General features: G+C 42.9%; 1 protein-coding gene across 5 annotated transcripts in view; it reads left to right on the top strand.

Annotated features, from left to right (window-relative positions):
* Positions 1-17,060, top strand: part of USP30 (ubiquitin specific peptidase 30) — an 88,251-nt gene that overhangs the window by 37,581 nt on the left and 33,610 nt on the right. For 2 of the 5 annotated variants that reach the window (XM_002752976.7, XM_009004566.5), the window contains exon 1: positions 15,064-15,275. The exons of the other annotated variants lie outside the window; for them this stretch is intronic. In XM_002752976.7, coding sequence (XP_002753022.2) covers positions 15,193-15,275 — 83 coding nt within the window. In that variant the 5' untranslated portion in view covers positions 15,064-15,192. Of the gene's footprint in view, positions 1-15,063; positions 15,276-17,060 lie in introns of those variants that run through there. 5 annotated transcript variants of the gene reach the window in all.

Here is a 17,060-nt window from a genome sequence, read left to right on the forward strand (position 1 = left end):
TGGAACTGCCTACAACCAATAAATCTTCCAGTCTTTGCCAAGGAATGCTGTGTGTGTGTTGGGGCATACCTTCAACAGTCAGCCTGTCAGCTGAAAACTCTGCCTTAGCCTTCACTTCCTGCTTGTGTCAAACATCAAGGTCAGCCAGATGTGAGAACTTAGGGCCTTCTCAAGTTTATCCTAAGCATGTAGACAGCCCTGCACATGTGTATATCCTTCTAGATACTCAGAAATACGTCTGAATTTTTCAAAGCCCCTGAATATCTCATTCCTCAGATTTTCTTTTTTTTTCCTTCTTCCCCTTTTGTTTTAAGTTCCAGGGTACATGTATAGGATATGCAGGTTTGTTACATAGGTAAAAGTGTGCCATGGTGGTTTGGTGCATAGATCAACCCATGACCTAGGTATTAAGCCCAACATCCATTAGCTGTTCTTCCTGATGCTCTCCCTTCCTCCATCCCTCCAAAGGTCCTAGTGTTTGTTGGTCCTCCCCCAGTGTTTTCGTGGGTTTTCACCATTCAGCAACCACTTGTAAGTGATAACATGCAGTGTTCTATTTCTGTTCCTGGGTCAGTTTGCTGAGGATAATGGCTTCAAGCTCCATCCATGTCTCTGCCAAGGACATAATCTCATTCATTTTTATGGTTGCATAGTATTCCATGGTGTATATGTACTACGTTGTTTTTATCCAGTCTATCATTGATGAGCATTTGGGTTGAATCCATGTCTTTGCTATTGTGAATAGTGCACATTTTCCTTTTAAGCATTGTGTTAGTCAAATCCTTTTGCTGCAATTGTTATTCATTGCTTCAGCAATTAATGTTATTTATTAAAATACCTGCAATGTTTCAACAAACAGTCTGTGTGAGCTTACATTTCCCTTTCTCTTGGAAACAAATACCTAGAATAAGAATTGCTGGATCATTTTGGTAAGTTTATGTTTCTCTTTATGCAAATCTGCCAGAGTTTTCCAAAGTATATCATTTTATATTCCTGCTAGCAATGTATGATAGTTCCAGTTGCTCCAAATCCTCACCAACATGTAATGTTTTCATTTTGCTTAATTTTAGCCATTCTAATGGGTGTGTGGTGGTTTTATATTATGGAGTTAATTTTTGTATCCCTGATGACTAGTAATGTTGGCCATCTTTTCATGTGCTTATTGATTATTCTCATATCCTGTTTTGTGAAGAATCTGTCCAGATATTTTGCCAGTTTGGAGGGAATTGTTTGTCTTCTTATTGAATTGCAAGGGTTCTTTATGCATTCTAGATACAAGTCTTTATTAGGTATATGTATTATAAACATTTTACAGTTTATTTTTTTAACAATGTCTTTCAAAGAGAAAACATTTTAAATTTTGATAAGACCTAATGTATCAGTTTTTTCTTTTCTAGTTTGTGCTTTTTGCAACCTATCTATGAAATTTTTGTCTACCCCAAGTTTGCAAAGATGTTTCTCCTACTTTTCTTCAGAAAGTTTTACAGTTTTAACTTTTAATTGTAGATCTATGATTCATTTCAAGTTACTTTACATGTCCTACATTCTTTTACAGTAGTGTACCATCTATATTTTTATGTGTCTTATTCTGTAGTTCTCTACAGTTTATTTTGGCCATAGAGGAATGTCATATCTTGCAAAAAGGTTTGAGTGAGAAGACAGGAGATAGGTTTGTGTTCTAGTCTTGTGACCTTAGATAAGTTCCTACAATGTTCTCATCTGTAAATGGCACTAATCACACCTTATCTACTGCCCATGAGTGTAGTGAGAATACAAGGAGATGATACAGAAGTCAGCACTTAGAGCTGATTAAGTTAAAATGTGGGGTGTTGTGATTGTTCTTATCGCTTAGTGATTTTCTTTCTTCCTCTATCTCATTTCTTTTTTCCTCTATCTCAGTGTTTCACTGAATGTAATGGATAGAATGTTTCCCTCTGAATGTAATCAAGATGATTTGCGGTGATGTATGATATAAATATGTATCACATTTTAATTATCAAATGTAGATGCTTATTTTCACATGTTAGAAAAATATTTTTTTCTAACATGTGAAAACAGTTTTTAAAAAGATCATTGGAAATATATGCCACAGGTTGATTAATAAAATAGTGAAGGTAAAGTCTAGATATGGCAAAAAAAAATTTAAGGTGCTAGCAAAATACCTGAAGTTTGGGGAAACTTTAGAGTTTAACTATCAGGGAAGTAGAAACTACTTGAGAAGTTATTAGGGAAATTATTAGGGAAGCTTGTCAAAGTGCAGATTCTTAGACATTACACTGCTATGTTCTGATCCACTTGACTGGGATGGGGCCTGGAACCCACACTTTTAACAAGAAACTCAAGGGCTTTTTAGGTAGATGGTATACAGTCCACACTTTGAGGAACATTACTCCCAGTATAGTAGTTCTCTCTTGCTATGTAAGAAATTACCCCCAAAACTTAGCATCTTTAAAAAAATTAACATTGTTATCCCACACAGCTTCTCTGAGTCAGGAATCCAAGAGTAGCTGAGTTGGGTGGCTCTTGCTCAGGGTCTTTTATGAGGTTGTAGCCAGATGTTGGCTATGGCTGCAGTCTCATCTGAAGACTTGACTGGGGCTGGAGGATCTGCTTTCAAGATGGTGTACTCACATACTTGACAAGATGGTGATGGCTGTTGGCAGAAGGCCTCAGTTCCTTGCTACATGAACCTCTCCACAGTGCTGCCTGGGCATCTTCACAACATGATGACTGGCTTTTCCTAGAGCAAGTGTTCAAAGAAAAAGCGAGTGGAAGCAACAATGTATTTTGTGAACTGGCTTTGGAATTCATAGTAGCACCACTCTCACAATAGTTTTTTGTTTGCACATGTCACCCTTATTCAATGTGAGATGTGAATTCAGAACATGGAGGATCACTGGGGACATATCTTGGAGGCTACCACACTCAGCTTTTCTCCCATATTGCCCTACATCATCAAAATTTTCAGAAGAGACAGTGGAGAAAGAACCAGATTCTCTAATCAGGAAATGGGGTAGCTGTTTCCAGTTCTGCCCTCATTTCAATTCTCAGGTCCTCTGTTTCCTCATCAGTCAACTGAGCTGGCCTCTGATATCTCTTCACTTTAGGACCTTCCAAATTAGAAAGAAAAAAATTATTTCCTTAAGATTAGATGTTCAGCAAAGCAATGTGCTGAAGACTTGCAGGACTTCTGTTTTAACAGGATGAGGTGACTTTCAGGCAAATGCAATTCTCACTGGGGAAAACAAAAGAAACCCAGTCACTGACAACACATAAATTAGCAACCAATAGGAGAAAACATGCACAACTCATTACATCCAAGTTCCTGAAAGCTTGCTGGGGCTTCACGATTGAAGAAAATAAATATATGTGAAGTATGAACTGATCAATTATACAAATTAGGTGATGACTATTCCATAGCAAATAATCGTTATAAAGGATTTATCATGGCATTCCTTAAAGAGCTACCTTGGAAGGTAGAACTGTGGGTTTATTGTGGTGAAGATCTGAGGTAAGAAGATCTTTAAACTGGGGTTTTAGGATCCCTCTGTCAATTGAAGTTCAACCAGAAAAAAATAGTTTGAATTACAAAGATTGTGAAAATTCAGAACAACTGCATAAAGAAAGAAACACTTATAGAGTATTCTCTCAAATAACTTTTTTAATTATAAAAAGTAAATAATTATTGTAGAAACTCAAATAATATAAAACAGCATTCAGAAGAAAATTAAAATTACTAATAATTTTACCACAGAGAGATAACCCAGAGTGACTACTCTAAGAGGCATATCCTCTTAGTTATTTTTCTTTTCAGGGACATTCACACATAGGTATCTTTTTACAAGTTTGTGACCATATTTATCATATTAGCGGACCTATTTTCACTTTGTATAAGCTTCTAATGAGCTTTTTTTTCCCCAAAAGGAATATCAACTTTGATGCTGTGTTTCCATTATGTTTTTCAACTTTTAAATTATTTTTTGAGTAAATACTGCATGGAGATGGTACAAAATTCACTAAGAACAAAAAGATGTTCCTTTCTATCCTCAGTCATATGGTTCTCTTCCCAGAGACAAGCAATGTGTGATCCCAGTTACTTATTTATCAATACAGTTATAAATGTCTAATCTTTAATTCTCTCACACAAATGACAGCATTTTCCCCTTTTTTCTGCAGCCTCCTGTTTTCTCTTAATGATACATCTGAGCATCTTTCCTAATGGTACAGAAAGAGCTGGCTCACTGTTTTCATAGCTACACAGAACTCTGCTGTGTGGGTGTATAATAATTTTGCTGGATATTTAGATTGCTTCCAATCTCTTATTATTAAAAACAATGTTGCAGAATATTATACTCAGCTGTGAGAGATTAAAAGCTTTTCCTCTAAAATCAGGAAAAGATAAGGATTCTTGCTTTCCCAACTTCTATTCAACGTAGTACTGGAAGTTCTAGCCACAGCAATTAGGCAAGAAAAAGACATAAAGGCATCCGAATCAGAAAGGAAGAAGCAAGATTATCATTGTTTTCAGAGGATATAATTTCATATGCAGAAAACCCTAAAGAATCCCCCCAAAAGCTGTTAGAACTAATAAATGAATTCAGCAAAGTAGCAGGATACAAAGAAAGTCAATACACAATAATCAATTGCATTTCTAGACACTAACAATGAACAATCTGAAAAGGAAGTAGCAAAAACATTCCATTTACAATAGCATCAAAAAGAATAAAATACTTAAAAATTAACTTAACCAAGGAGGTGAAAGACTTTTACAATGAAAACCACAAAATATTGCTGAAAGAAATTAAAGAAGACATAATGTAAACATATCCCAAGTCCATGGATTGGAAGAATTAATATCGTTAAAATGGCAATACTCCCAAAGAGATCTACAGAGTAAGTACAATTGCTGTCAAAATCCCATTTATTTTATTTTATTTTTGAGACGGAGTTTCGCTCTTGTTACCCAGGCTGGAGTGCAATGTCGCGATCTCAGCTCACCACAACCTCCGCCTCCTAGATTCAGGCAATTCTCCTGCCTCAGCCTCCTGAGTAGCTGGGATTACAGGCACGCGCCACCGTGCCCAGCTAATTTTTTGCAGTTTTAGTAGAGACGGGGTTTCACCATGTTGACCAGAATGGTCTCGATCTCTTGACCTCGTGATCCACCCGTCTCGGCCTCCCAAAGTGCTGGGATTATTTTTTGAAGAAATGAAAAACCCATTTTAAAATTCATGTGGACTCTCAAGGGACCCCCAAATAGCCAAAACAACCTGAGAAAGACAAGCTAGGCTGAAGGACTCACTCTTCCTAATTTCATAACTTACTACAAACCTACACTAATCAGAACAGTATGGTAAGATAGGCATATAGACCAATGAAGCCCAGATACAAACTCTCTGATACATGGTCAAAATGACTTTTGACAAGAGTACCAACACCACCAAATGGGAAAAGGACAGTCTTTTCATCAAATAGTTCTGAGAAAACTGGATATCCATGTGCAAAAGAATGAAGTTGTCCCCTTATCTAACAACACATACAAAAACTAACTCAAAATAGACCAAAAGGCAAGACCTAAAATTATAAAACTCTTAAAAAATAATATAGGGCAAAACCTTTGTGGCTTTGGATTTGGCAGTGATTTCTTGGATATGACACCAAAGACACAGGAGACAAAAAAAAATTGACAAATTGGACTTCATGAAAATTTAAAATTTTTGTGCATCAAAAGACACTATCAAGAGTAAGAAAGCAACCCACTGAATAGGAGGAAATCTTTGAAAATTATATATCTGATAAGAAATTAATATCTAGAGTATATAAAGGACTCCCAAAACTCAGTAACAAAATAAGCTGATTCAAGAATGGGAAAAGATATTTTCCCAAAGAAGATATACAAATGGCAAATAAGCACATAAAAAAGATGTTCAGCATCACTACTCGCTACAGCAATACAAGTTAAAGCTACAATGAGATGCCACCTCACACCCATTTTAATGGCTACTCTTAAAACAGAACAAAATAACAAGTGTTGGCGAGGAGGTGGAGAAATTACAACCCTTGTGCACTGTTGGTGGAATGTAAAATGGTGCAGCTGCTGTGGAAAAAGTATGGCGGTTCCTCAAAAACTTAAAAGTCGAATTCACATCAATTTGGGTACATATCCAAAAGCACAGAAAGCAGTGTCTTGAAGAGATATTTGTATACCCATGTTCATAACATTATTCACAATAGCTAAAATTTGGAAGCAACCCATGTTCATCAACAAATGAATAGATAAGCATGATGTGGTATACAATGAGGAATATTGTTCAGCTTTAAAAAGGAAGGAAATTCTGGAATATGCCATACCATAAATGGACCTTGAGGACATTATGCTAAGTGAAAGAAGCCAGACACAAAAAGACAAATTACTGTATGATTCCATTTACATGAGATACTTAGAGCAGTTGAATAAATAGAGACAAAATGTAGAATCGTGGTTGCCAGGAACTGAGGAGAGTGTAGAATGAGGCAGGTACACATTTTAGTTTTGCAGATGAAGAGTTCTGGAGATGGATGGTGGTGATGGTTACATAACATTAGGAATGTCTTTCAATAGCACTGAACTGTACACTTAATGGTTGGCCAAGCATGGTGGCTCACACCTGCAATCTGAGCAGTTTGGGAGGCTGAGATGGGAGGATTGTGTGAGGCCAGGAGTTTGAGACCAGCCTGGGCAACATAGCGAGACCCCATCTCTACAAAAAAAGAAAAATCACCAAGGTACAATGGCTTGTGTCTGTAGTCCTAGCTACTTGTGAGGCTGGGGTAGAAGGATCCATTTGAGCTCAGGAGTTCAGGGCTGCAGTGAGCTGTGATAATGCCACTGCACTTTCAGCCTGGGCAACAGAGTGAGACTTTCTCTAAAAATAAAAATAAATGATTAAGATGACAAATTTTATGTTATGTGTATTTTGCCACAATAAAAAAATTGGGAAAAAAACCTCTCGAATGCTGCAATAAATATGCTTACTTTTCCACATATATGATAAATACTTTGTCACTGAGTATGAAGATTTGTAATTTTGGTAAACATCCAAATTGCTCTCCCTGGAGACTATACCTCTCACAGAGATACCCAAGTGTTCTATTCACTCATGTACCGTCATCACTATGTTATCCCATTTCTTTATGCTTTGCTAATCTGATGGGTAAAAAAGAAAAAATGTTTTCTAATTATAGTTTTAATCTGCATTCTTTTCGTTACAAGTAAGGTCAAACTTTTTTTTTTTTGAAACAGTCTCTCTCTGCCATCCAGGCTGGAGTGCAATGGCACAATCTCTGCTCACTGTAACCTTCACCTCCTGGGTTCTAAGCGATTCTCCTGTCTCAGCCTCCTGAGCAGCTGGGATTACCGGCATGCGCCACCACGCCCAGCTAATTTTTGTATTTTTAGTAGAGACGGGGTTTCGCTAGGTTGGCCAGGCAGGTCTTGAACTCCTGACCTCAGGTGATCCACCCACCTCGGCTTCCCAAAGTGCTGGGATTACAGGTGTGAGCCACTGCGCCTGGCCAAACATCTTTCTGAAGGAATAAGAGCTACTTATGTTCTATTTCCTAACCCCTCTTTAGCCCACTCTGGTGTAAATGAGATCCCAGCTAGAATCAGGGCTAGGTTGCTCCTTATGCCCAGGCAGTGTCTTGAAACCAACAGAAATGTGGGGTGCAGATCACAGTGGGGGTGTGGGGTGATGGTCCCAGCCTGATGGGCTCAGGTCTGAGGCAGAATTGTCCAGCTTATGACACAGCCCTTAGAACCACACAGACCTGCTGCCTAGTCACAAACCCACAGTATGATCTTGGCCAAGTCAGTTCAGTCCTTTTTTTTTTGAGATGGAGTTTCGCTCTTGTTACCCAGGCTGGAGTGCAATGGCGCGATCTCGGCTCACCGCAACCTCCGCCTCCTGGGTTCAGGCAATTCTCCTGCCTCAGCTTCCTGAGTAGCTGGGATTACAGGCACACACCACCATGCCCAGCTAATTTTTTGTATTTTTAGTAGAGATGGGGTTTCACCATGTTGACCAGGATGGTCTCAATCTCTTGACCTTGTGATCCACCCGCCTCGGCCTCCCAAAGTGCTGTGATTACAGGAGTGAGCCACCGCGCCCGGCCAAGTCAGTTCACTTCTCTGGGCTTTAGTTTCCTCTTCTGTGAAGTGGGATTTTAAGAGAACCTACTGGGGATGCTGTTGGGAGGATAAAACAAGGCAGTGCATGTAGGTACCTAGCATGGGGTCTTGTTGATAACAAGTTTTGGCAGGTGGTTGCAATCACTATGTTTCAGGTGAGGAAACTGCGATGCCATTGTACCAGTCAGAGTTCTGCAGAGAAACAGAATCAGTAGGACGTGTGTGTGTGTGTGTGTGTGTGTGTGTGTGTGTGTGCGCGCGCGCGCACATATAGATCATACAGATACAGAGACATAGAAATAGACATATTATATATAGACATAGCTATTCATGTAGACATAGATATAGATATAAGAGAGAGCCTTATTTTAAAGAACTGGCTCACACAATTGTAGAAGCTAGCGAGTCCAAAATCTGTAGAGTGTGCCAGAAAGCTGGAGACCTAGGGAAAAAGCCAGTGTTGCAATTCAAGTTTAAAGACAGTCTGGGAGCAGAATTCCCTCTTGCTTAGAGGAAGTCAGTCTTTTTTTTTTTTTTCTTTTTTTTTTAAGTGGAGTCTTGCTCTGTCACCAGGCTGGAGTGCAGTGGTGCGATCTCAGCTCACTGCAACCTCAGCCTCCCGGGTTCAAGCGATTCCCGTACCTCAGTCTCCTGAGTAGCTGTGACTACAGGCACACACCACCATGCTCGGCTAATTTTTCTTGTTGTTGCTGTTTGTTTTGTATTTCAGTAGAGACAGGATTTCACCATGTTGGCCAGATTAGTCAGGATCTCCTGACATTGTGATCCATCTGCCTCAGCCTCCCAAAGTGCTGGGATTATAGGCATGAGCCATTGTGCCCGGCCCAGTCTCTTTTTTTCCCCTCCTCTTTAGTACTTCAATTAATTGGAGGAGACCCACCCACTATTTGGAGGACAAGCTGTTTTACCGAAATGGAAATGGAGTCTTGCTCTGTGGCCCAGGCTGGAGTGCAGTGGCACGATCTCAACTCACTGCCACCTCTGCCTCCCAGGTTCAAGAAATCCTCCCACCTCAGCCTCCTGAGTAGCTGGGATTACAGGTGTGCACCATCATGCCCAGCATTTTTGTATTTTTAGTAGAGACGGGGTTTCACCATGTTGGCCAGGCTGATCTCAAACTCCTGACCACAGGTGATCCATTCGCCTCGGTCTCCCAAAGTGCTGGGATTACAGTCATGAGCCACCACGCCTGGCCAGCTGGAAGTTTTGAGCCAGATCTAGAACCAAAGATTTTTTATTTCATTGACTACGGTGACTATATTTTTGGAGGCAGTCTCAATTCAACAACTGTTGTCCCCACATAATTCTTAGTAAAACCACCCTTCACTCCTCCAACGGCTGCTGTGTGAATAATAAAGGTGGATGCTTTTTTTTTTTTTTTTTAACTGAGGAAACCCTTCTTATGTTCTCTCAACATTTATTTATCTAAGAAATGATGTTTACGCTACACTTCATCCTCTTCTGGCCTTGGTACTTGTCTGGGGAGAAGAGTAAATCATGCTGCTGGCTGGGCGCGGTGGCTCACGCCTGTAACCCCAGCCTTTGGGAGGCCAAGGTGGGTAGATCACAAGGTCAGGAGATTGAGACCATTCTGGCTAACACGGTGAAACCTCGTCTCTACCAAAAATACAAAAAATTAGCCGGGCGTGGTGGCATGCACCTATAGTCCCAGCTACTTGGGAGGCTGAAGCAAGAGAATTGCTTGAACCCAGGAGCCAGAGGTTACGGTGAGCCGAGATCATACCACTGCACTCCAGCCTGGGAGACAAATGGAGACTCCATCTCAAAAACAAAACCAAAAGAACATGCTGCTGACATAATTGAGACCGTGGTCGGAAGATCAAAGAGAAAAAACAAGAGCTACAACAGACAGTTCTTACATACTGTGAGGTGGAATTTAAATGATTTTGAGACATTGTTTTGTTTTGTTTTGGCCTCCAAAACAACCACATAAGGAAAAAGTAAACAGAAATCCTGTGAATGTTTGAATCTTTCTGTGTTTATTCTTTCTACCTGTGAACAAAACAAATATTTTATACGTGTGAAAGCATCTTGTTTTTCCACAACAGACGCTAAGACCCAGCACTGAGGACAAAAGGAAGCAAGCTCCGCATATTCTAAGTGCTACAAACCAGGGTCCATCCTCTGGGCCAGCCCTGTCCTCTCCGGGCTTACTCAGAGTATGGTGGGTAAGCATAGCCTTTAAGACAGGGCACTCTGGGAGGCCAAGGAGGGTGGATCACTTGAGCCTAAGAGTTCGAGACCAGTCTGGGCAACGTGGTGAAACACTGCCTCTACAAAAAATACAAGAGATGAGCTAGACTAATTTTAGTATTCACCCAGCAGGCTAACGTGGTGGTTCCCAAAGTGTACTCTGCAGGCTCCCTAAGGGCACTCAGACCCTTTTAGGAGGTTCACGGGGTCAGAATTTTTCATAATAATACTAAGCCTTTCCCACTCCTATTCACTCACCAGCGGATCTCGGAGTTTTTTAGAGACTATACAACGAGTGATTTCAGTCTGATGTCTAATAGAATGTATGCTGCTTTTTTTTTATTGAGACAGGGTCTTGCTCTGTGGCCTAGGCTGTGTGGTGGAGTGCAGTGGCACAATCACAGCTCACTGCAACCTCTAACTCCTGGGCTCAAGCTATCCTCCCACCTCAGCCTCCCAAGTAGCTGTGACTACAGGTGTATCCCAACACACCCAACTAACTTTTGTATTTTTTGTAGAGACAGGGTTTTACCATGCTGCCTAGACTGGTCTCAAACTCTTGACCTCAAGAGATCCACTCGCCTCGGTCACCCAAAGTGCTGGGATTACAGGTGTGAGCCACTGCACCTGGCCTGCTTCAGTATTGTTGGGTTTTAAATATTTCTGTTTCTATCAGTGGTTGCCAGAGGTTGAAGGTGGGTGGAGGTGGAGGGGTGAGTACAAAGAGCCAGATGGTCACTTGCGGACAATGGTGATTCCATATCTTGATTCATCTGAGGTCAGGAGATCGAGACCAACCTGGCCAACCTGGTGAAACCTCATCTCTACTAAAAACACAAAAATTAGCTGGGCCTGGTGTCACCCACCTATAGTCCCAGATACTCAGAAGGCTGAGGCAGGAGAATCGCTGGAACCTGGGAGGCAGAGGTTACAGTGAGCCGAGATTGCCCCACTGCACTCCAGCCTGGGTGACTGAGGGAGAAGGAAGGAAGGAAAGGAGGGGAGGGGAGGAGAAGAGGGGAGGGAAGGGGAGGGAAGGGAGGAAAGGGAGGAAAGAAAGAGAGAGAGAAAGAAAGAAAAAGAAAAAAGAAAAGAAAGAAAGGAAGGAGTGAGGGAGGGAAAAAAAGAAGAGAAAGAAATCTGATATAAAACAGATTATTCTTTAAATATAGGGGTGGGACTTAACCCTTGCCTGGAATTACCTTAGATACTGTTTATAATTTGATATCTTATTGCCACAGAGTCCACTCTGTCCGTTTTATGACCACTGTTTTAGCATTAATGCTGGTCAGTTGTGGCTGAACTTCTAAAGGAAGAGAGTACATATAATGAGGCACATCTGGCCTCCCATTTCATCATGGCTGGGAACTCAGTGTTTAATGTTTCTCGAAGGTCCCCTTGGCCAAGAGGGGGCCCATTCAGTCAGTTGGGGGCTTAGGATTTCTAGTTTACATTGTGTTCACTGGAGTAGCACTTTTAATTTCCTTCAGGAAATTTTCCTTTGAATTCACAACTTGGCTAAATATTAGGTGCAAGGAGCCCAGCTGTCAGACTGCCTTGACTTTTGACCTGCCTTCCTCACCATTTCTAGCTTTTGATTTAAAGTGAGAGATGTGTGACTCTTCCTATCCCTCAAACATTTAGAGGCCATTAATGGGGTTATTAATTGACTGAAATTCAATATTGTTGTGTCTGGACTAGGGAGACCTGAGAAGAGGGAGAGAGAGGTGGGAACAGCCAGTCAGTGGAGCACTTAGAACACACACAATACTGTTAAGTTGGCTGTCTTATATGAATGCCGTTTGTGGCACGCCAAAACAATTACAATAGAACATCAAAGACCACTGATCACAGATCACCTTAATAGGCATAATAATAATGAAAAAGTTTGCGGCTGGGTGCAGTGGCTCACGCCTGTAATCCCAACACTTTTGGAGGCCAAGGCAAGCAGATCTCCTGAGGTCAGGAGTTCAAAACCAGCCTGGCCAACATAGTGAAACCCTATCTCTACTAAAAATGCAAAAATTAGCTGGGCATGGTGTCATGTGCCTGTAATTCCAGCTATTTGAGTGGCTGAGGTATGAAAATGGCTTGAACCCCTGGAGGTGGAGGTTGCAGCGAGCCAAGATTGTGCCACTGCACTCCAGCCTGTGTGACAGAGTGAGGCCCTATCTCAAAAAACTAAAGAAAACAAGTTTGAAATATTGCAAGAATTACCAGGATGTGGTACAGAGACATGAAGTGAGCACATGCTGTTGAAAATGGTCCCCATAGACTTGCTATAGTCAAGGTTGCTACAAACCTTGAACTTGTAAAAACCCAGTATCTGTGAAGCACAAGAAAGTGAAGTGCAATCAAACAAGATACGCCTACATACCTCAATTTTAAAGAAACAAAAATGCTGAATTTGAATTTCTTTCTTTTTTTTTTTTTGGTTGTTGTTGTTGTTTTGAGACGGAGTCTCACTGTGTCGCCCAGATTGGAGTGCAGTGGCATGATCTCATTCAATGCAACCTTCACCTTCCGCGTTCAAGAAATTCTCCTGCCTCAGCCTCCCGAGTAGCTGGGACTACAGGAGTGTGCCACCATACCTGGCTAATTTTTTGTATTTTCAGTATAGATGGGGTTTCACCATGTTGGCCAGGCTGATTACCTCAGGTGATCCACCCGCCTCGGTTTACCAAAGTGCTGGGATTATAGGCATGAGCCACAGCGCCCAACTTCCACAGTTTTCATTTCTAACAGGATACAGTTAGATATAAACAAAATTCCTGAATCCTTTTTAAGATTACAAGGAGATCCTGAGAACAAAACTTTGAGAACCACTGATCTAATACATTGATTTCTTTTGTTTGTTTTGTTTTGTTTCTGTAGTTGGGGCTACAGGTATGCGACACCATCCCCAGCATGAATGCAATTACTCAGTCCAAAGTCGGAGAAAGTGATTGAAAGGGAGGGAAAACTCTCCCTGGCCCCAACCCTTTATAAATTGTGCTGTCCTATACAGTAGCTGCTGGCCACTTGTGGCTATTGAGCACATGAAAAGCGGGTACTCCAAATTGAGAGGTACTTAGTACCAAAAAAAAAGAATGTAAATGATCTCATCAATAATTTTCAGATAGAAATAACAATATTTTGTTTTTCTTTTTTTTTCTTTTTTTAGTAGCCATGGGTTCTTGCTGTGTTGCCCAGGGTAGTCTTGGACTCCTGGCCTCAAGCCATCCTCCCGCCTTGGCCTCCCAAAGTGCTGGGATTATAGGCATAAGCCACTGCACCTGACCCAAAATTTTAAACATATTGGGTCAAGGAAAACATGTTGTTAAAATTAATTTTATCTCTTGCTTTTTTTTTTTTTTTTTTTTGAGACAGAGTCTCCCTCTGCCACCCAGGCTGGAGTGCAGTGGTGCAGTCTTGGCTCACTGTGGCCTCTGCCTCCCAGGTTCAAGCGATTCTCCTGCCTCAGCCTCCCAAGTAGCTGGGATTACAGGCACGCGCCTGCACCCCCCGAAAATTTTTGTATTTTTTAGTAGAGACAGGGTTTCACCATTATGACCAGGCTAGTCTCGAACTCCTGACCTCAAGCAATCCATCCTCCTCGGCATCCCAAAGTGCTGGGATTACAGGCATGAGCCACCATGCTTGGCCTCTTGTTTTTTTGTTGTTTTTTTTTAGTTTAGTTTAGTTTTGTTTTTTTGAGATGGTGTCTCACTCTGTCACTCAGGCTGGAGTGCAGTAGCATGATCTCAGCTCAGTACAACCTCCATCTCCTGGGTTCAAGCAATACTCCTGCCTCAGCCTCCTGAGTAGCTGGAATTACAGGTGCCTGCCACCACACCTGGTTAATTTTTGTATTTTTAGTAGAGATGGGGTTTCACCATGTTGGCTAGACTGGTCTCGAACTCCTGACCTCAGGTGATCCGCCAGCCTCGGCCTCCCAAAGTGCTGGGATTACAGGCGTGAGCCACAGCGTCCGGGTTACCGCTTGCTTTTTACTTTAATGTGGCTACTAGAAAATGTAAGATTACCTGTGTGGCTCCTGTATATTTCTGTTGGAGAGTGCTATTCTGGAGATACACAGACTGAAATGCCAATCTCTTTTCAACACTTACAAGCTGTGTCAAAGAACTTACTATTTCTTTAAATATCTTGGGTTCCCTGGGATGTAAAATGTGGGTAATGTCGAGTTGGAGTGAATACTAAATGTAAATAATGCATGTGACATGCTTAGCTCTATATTTGGCACCTAAGTAAACAATAAGTTTGTTGGCTATTATTATTAAAGACGTTGGTTTCTCTACTGATATCATCAGAGATGGGCCTCATGCTCATTAAAGTTCCTTCCTTTGCGACCTATTTCCACTCTGGCCACAATAATAACTAATTATAGCAGAGGCCTGACCCGACTTTTGACCTGGGGCCTCTTCTCCACACCGAAAATTTCAAATCATGACCCAGGGTCCATCCTGGAAGTGTGCCATCTATATTTATGAATGGAGCCTAAGCAAAAATCTGAAAACCAAGCCGCCCTGGGCAGCTGAGCCCAGTATAGCAACCGACGCCGGCGCCTGTTGCTAAGGGAAACGAAAAAAAAAATTGTGGTCCGTCAGCTATTGCTCTCCGGCGCCAGCTACTTCCGATCTCCCTAGGCGCGGTCCTGCAGTCTACCTTCCCCCGAGGTGCTGGGGCTGCGGCTCCTGTCTCGGGAACCTTCGTAGCCCTCGGTCCGGCGGCGGCGGCGGCGGCGGCAGTAGCGGCGGAGGCGGCTTCAGGCCTCCCGTGCGGCCGCAATGCTGAGCTCCCGGGCCGAGGCGGCGCTGACTGCGGCGGACCGGGCCATCCAGCGCTTCCTGCGTACCGGAGCGGCTGTCAGGTGAGCTTTTGGGGGGCGGGGCGGCCGAAGAGGCCGGGACCAAGGTCCTCAGCTTGGGCCCGTGACGGCTTTTTCATGCCCTAGTTTGGGTCCCAGGGTCCACACGGGCAGTCCGGAAGCTTCTGCATCCTTTAGGGTTGGAGGCCTGGGCCCTTAGGTGGGAGACTGGACGGGCCTCCAGTCCTTCGGCAACACAGATGCTGTCTGCACTCCCCGGGTCTGTCGGTCCCTCCCCCTCTTGTCATTGTTCGCAGGACACCCAGGGCCCTTCCGTCTTGTCAAGGCCCCGAATTCTGTCCGTGCCCCCAGTCCTTTCGGTGCCTCCTAGGCCTGCCAAGAGCCCTCAGTCCTTCTAGTATACCCTCAACCCTTCTGGGTCCCCCACTTATAACAATTTCTGGACCGCCAGGGTTCCCCAATCATGGCGTGGTTCTTACAGTCCTGTAAGTGGCCCGGACCTGCAAGCCCTGCGTTTTCTTAGTACCTCCCCCTATTCCTGTCAGCCCGCCCTCTAGTCTAATACGGCTCCTCACTTCTGTCTGGGTCCTCGATGTTATTAGAGTGAGTAAAGGCCCTTGTTTTGCAAGGGTCGCTAAATTGGTGAGGGCCCCTTTAACCTGTTCAGGTTGTTTGGTCTTGTTAAGGCTCTCCGTTTTTGTTAAGACTCCTCGATTGCCTGGGTTCCCAGTCGTATCAGGGCCCCCATTTCCCTCTTATTCACCCTCCCAAGGGTTCCGGGCTTCAGAACTGAGTCCCGCCTCCCCCACTGCTGACCCCAAATGACTGAGACCTGTTGCTAACGGCGGCTTCCTCTGGAACTGGAGCAAGTCTAAAGAGCTTATTATCCCAGGGCTGAAAGTCCTCAATAGCTATCCTGTCTAGTGCCCCGTTCCGCAGATGGGAAGTGTGGTCCCACAGCTAACCTGATAGCAGAGCTGGGAGAAGCCAGATCTTTTCATCCCTAGGCCTCACCACCCTCCTCGGGATGTCATTTTGCAGAGGAATGGAGTTTCTAAAGTCACCACTTGTCCCTGGATGCTTTTTCCTCATGCAGCTAACGACATGGACAAGTCCTCTCTCCCATTCCCTTGACACTCTTTCCTTCATTTGCCATCTTGAACTTTGTGGTTTTAAGCACAGACTTGGAAGCAAACAGGTGTGATTCAGAGCCATGTTCCTTTACTCACTGTGACCAAGTTGGGGTCTCAGTTTCTTCAGCTCTAAAAATGAAAGTGGTAGGCCGGGCGCCTACAGGTGGCTCATGTCTGTAATCCCAGCACTTTGAGAAGCCGTTGCGGGCGGATCACAAGGTCAGGAGTTTGAGACCAGCCTGACCGACATGGTGAAACCCCATCTCTATTAAAAATACAAAAAAGTAGCCGGGTGTGGTGGTGCACGCCTGTAATCCCAGCTACTCAAGAGGCTGAAGGAGGAGAATCACTTGAACTCAGGAGGCAGAGGTTACAGTGAGCCAAGATCATGCCACTGCACTCCAGCCTGAGTGACAGAGTTAGACTCCGTCTCAAAAAAAAAAAGTGATAGTAGAACCTGCTTCTGTGAGGTTGTTTTAAAAATAAGATAAGATTGTTACAGGGCGTGGCATAGAGTATGTACCCATAAATATTAGTGTTTGATAAGGGGATTTTAAAGCACTGGTAAAGTTCTTTAACAGTCCTTTTAAACTTACCAGCCACTTTTGTGAACTCATGTATCATTGTATCGTGTATAAGTACCATGATGCATTAAGAAACTTCAAGAGGCCGGGCGCGGTGGCTCACGCATATA

This window comes from Callithrix jacchus, chromosome 9, assembly GCF_049354715.1.
Source record: "Callithrix jacchus isolate 240 chromosome 9, calJac240_pri, whole genome shotgun sequence".
NCBI classification, from domain to species: Eukaryota; Metazoa; Chordata; class Mammalia; order Primates; family Cebidae; genus Callithrix; species Callithrix jacchus.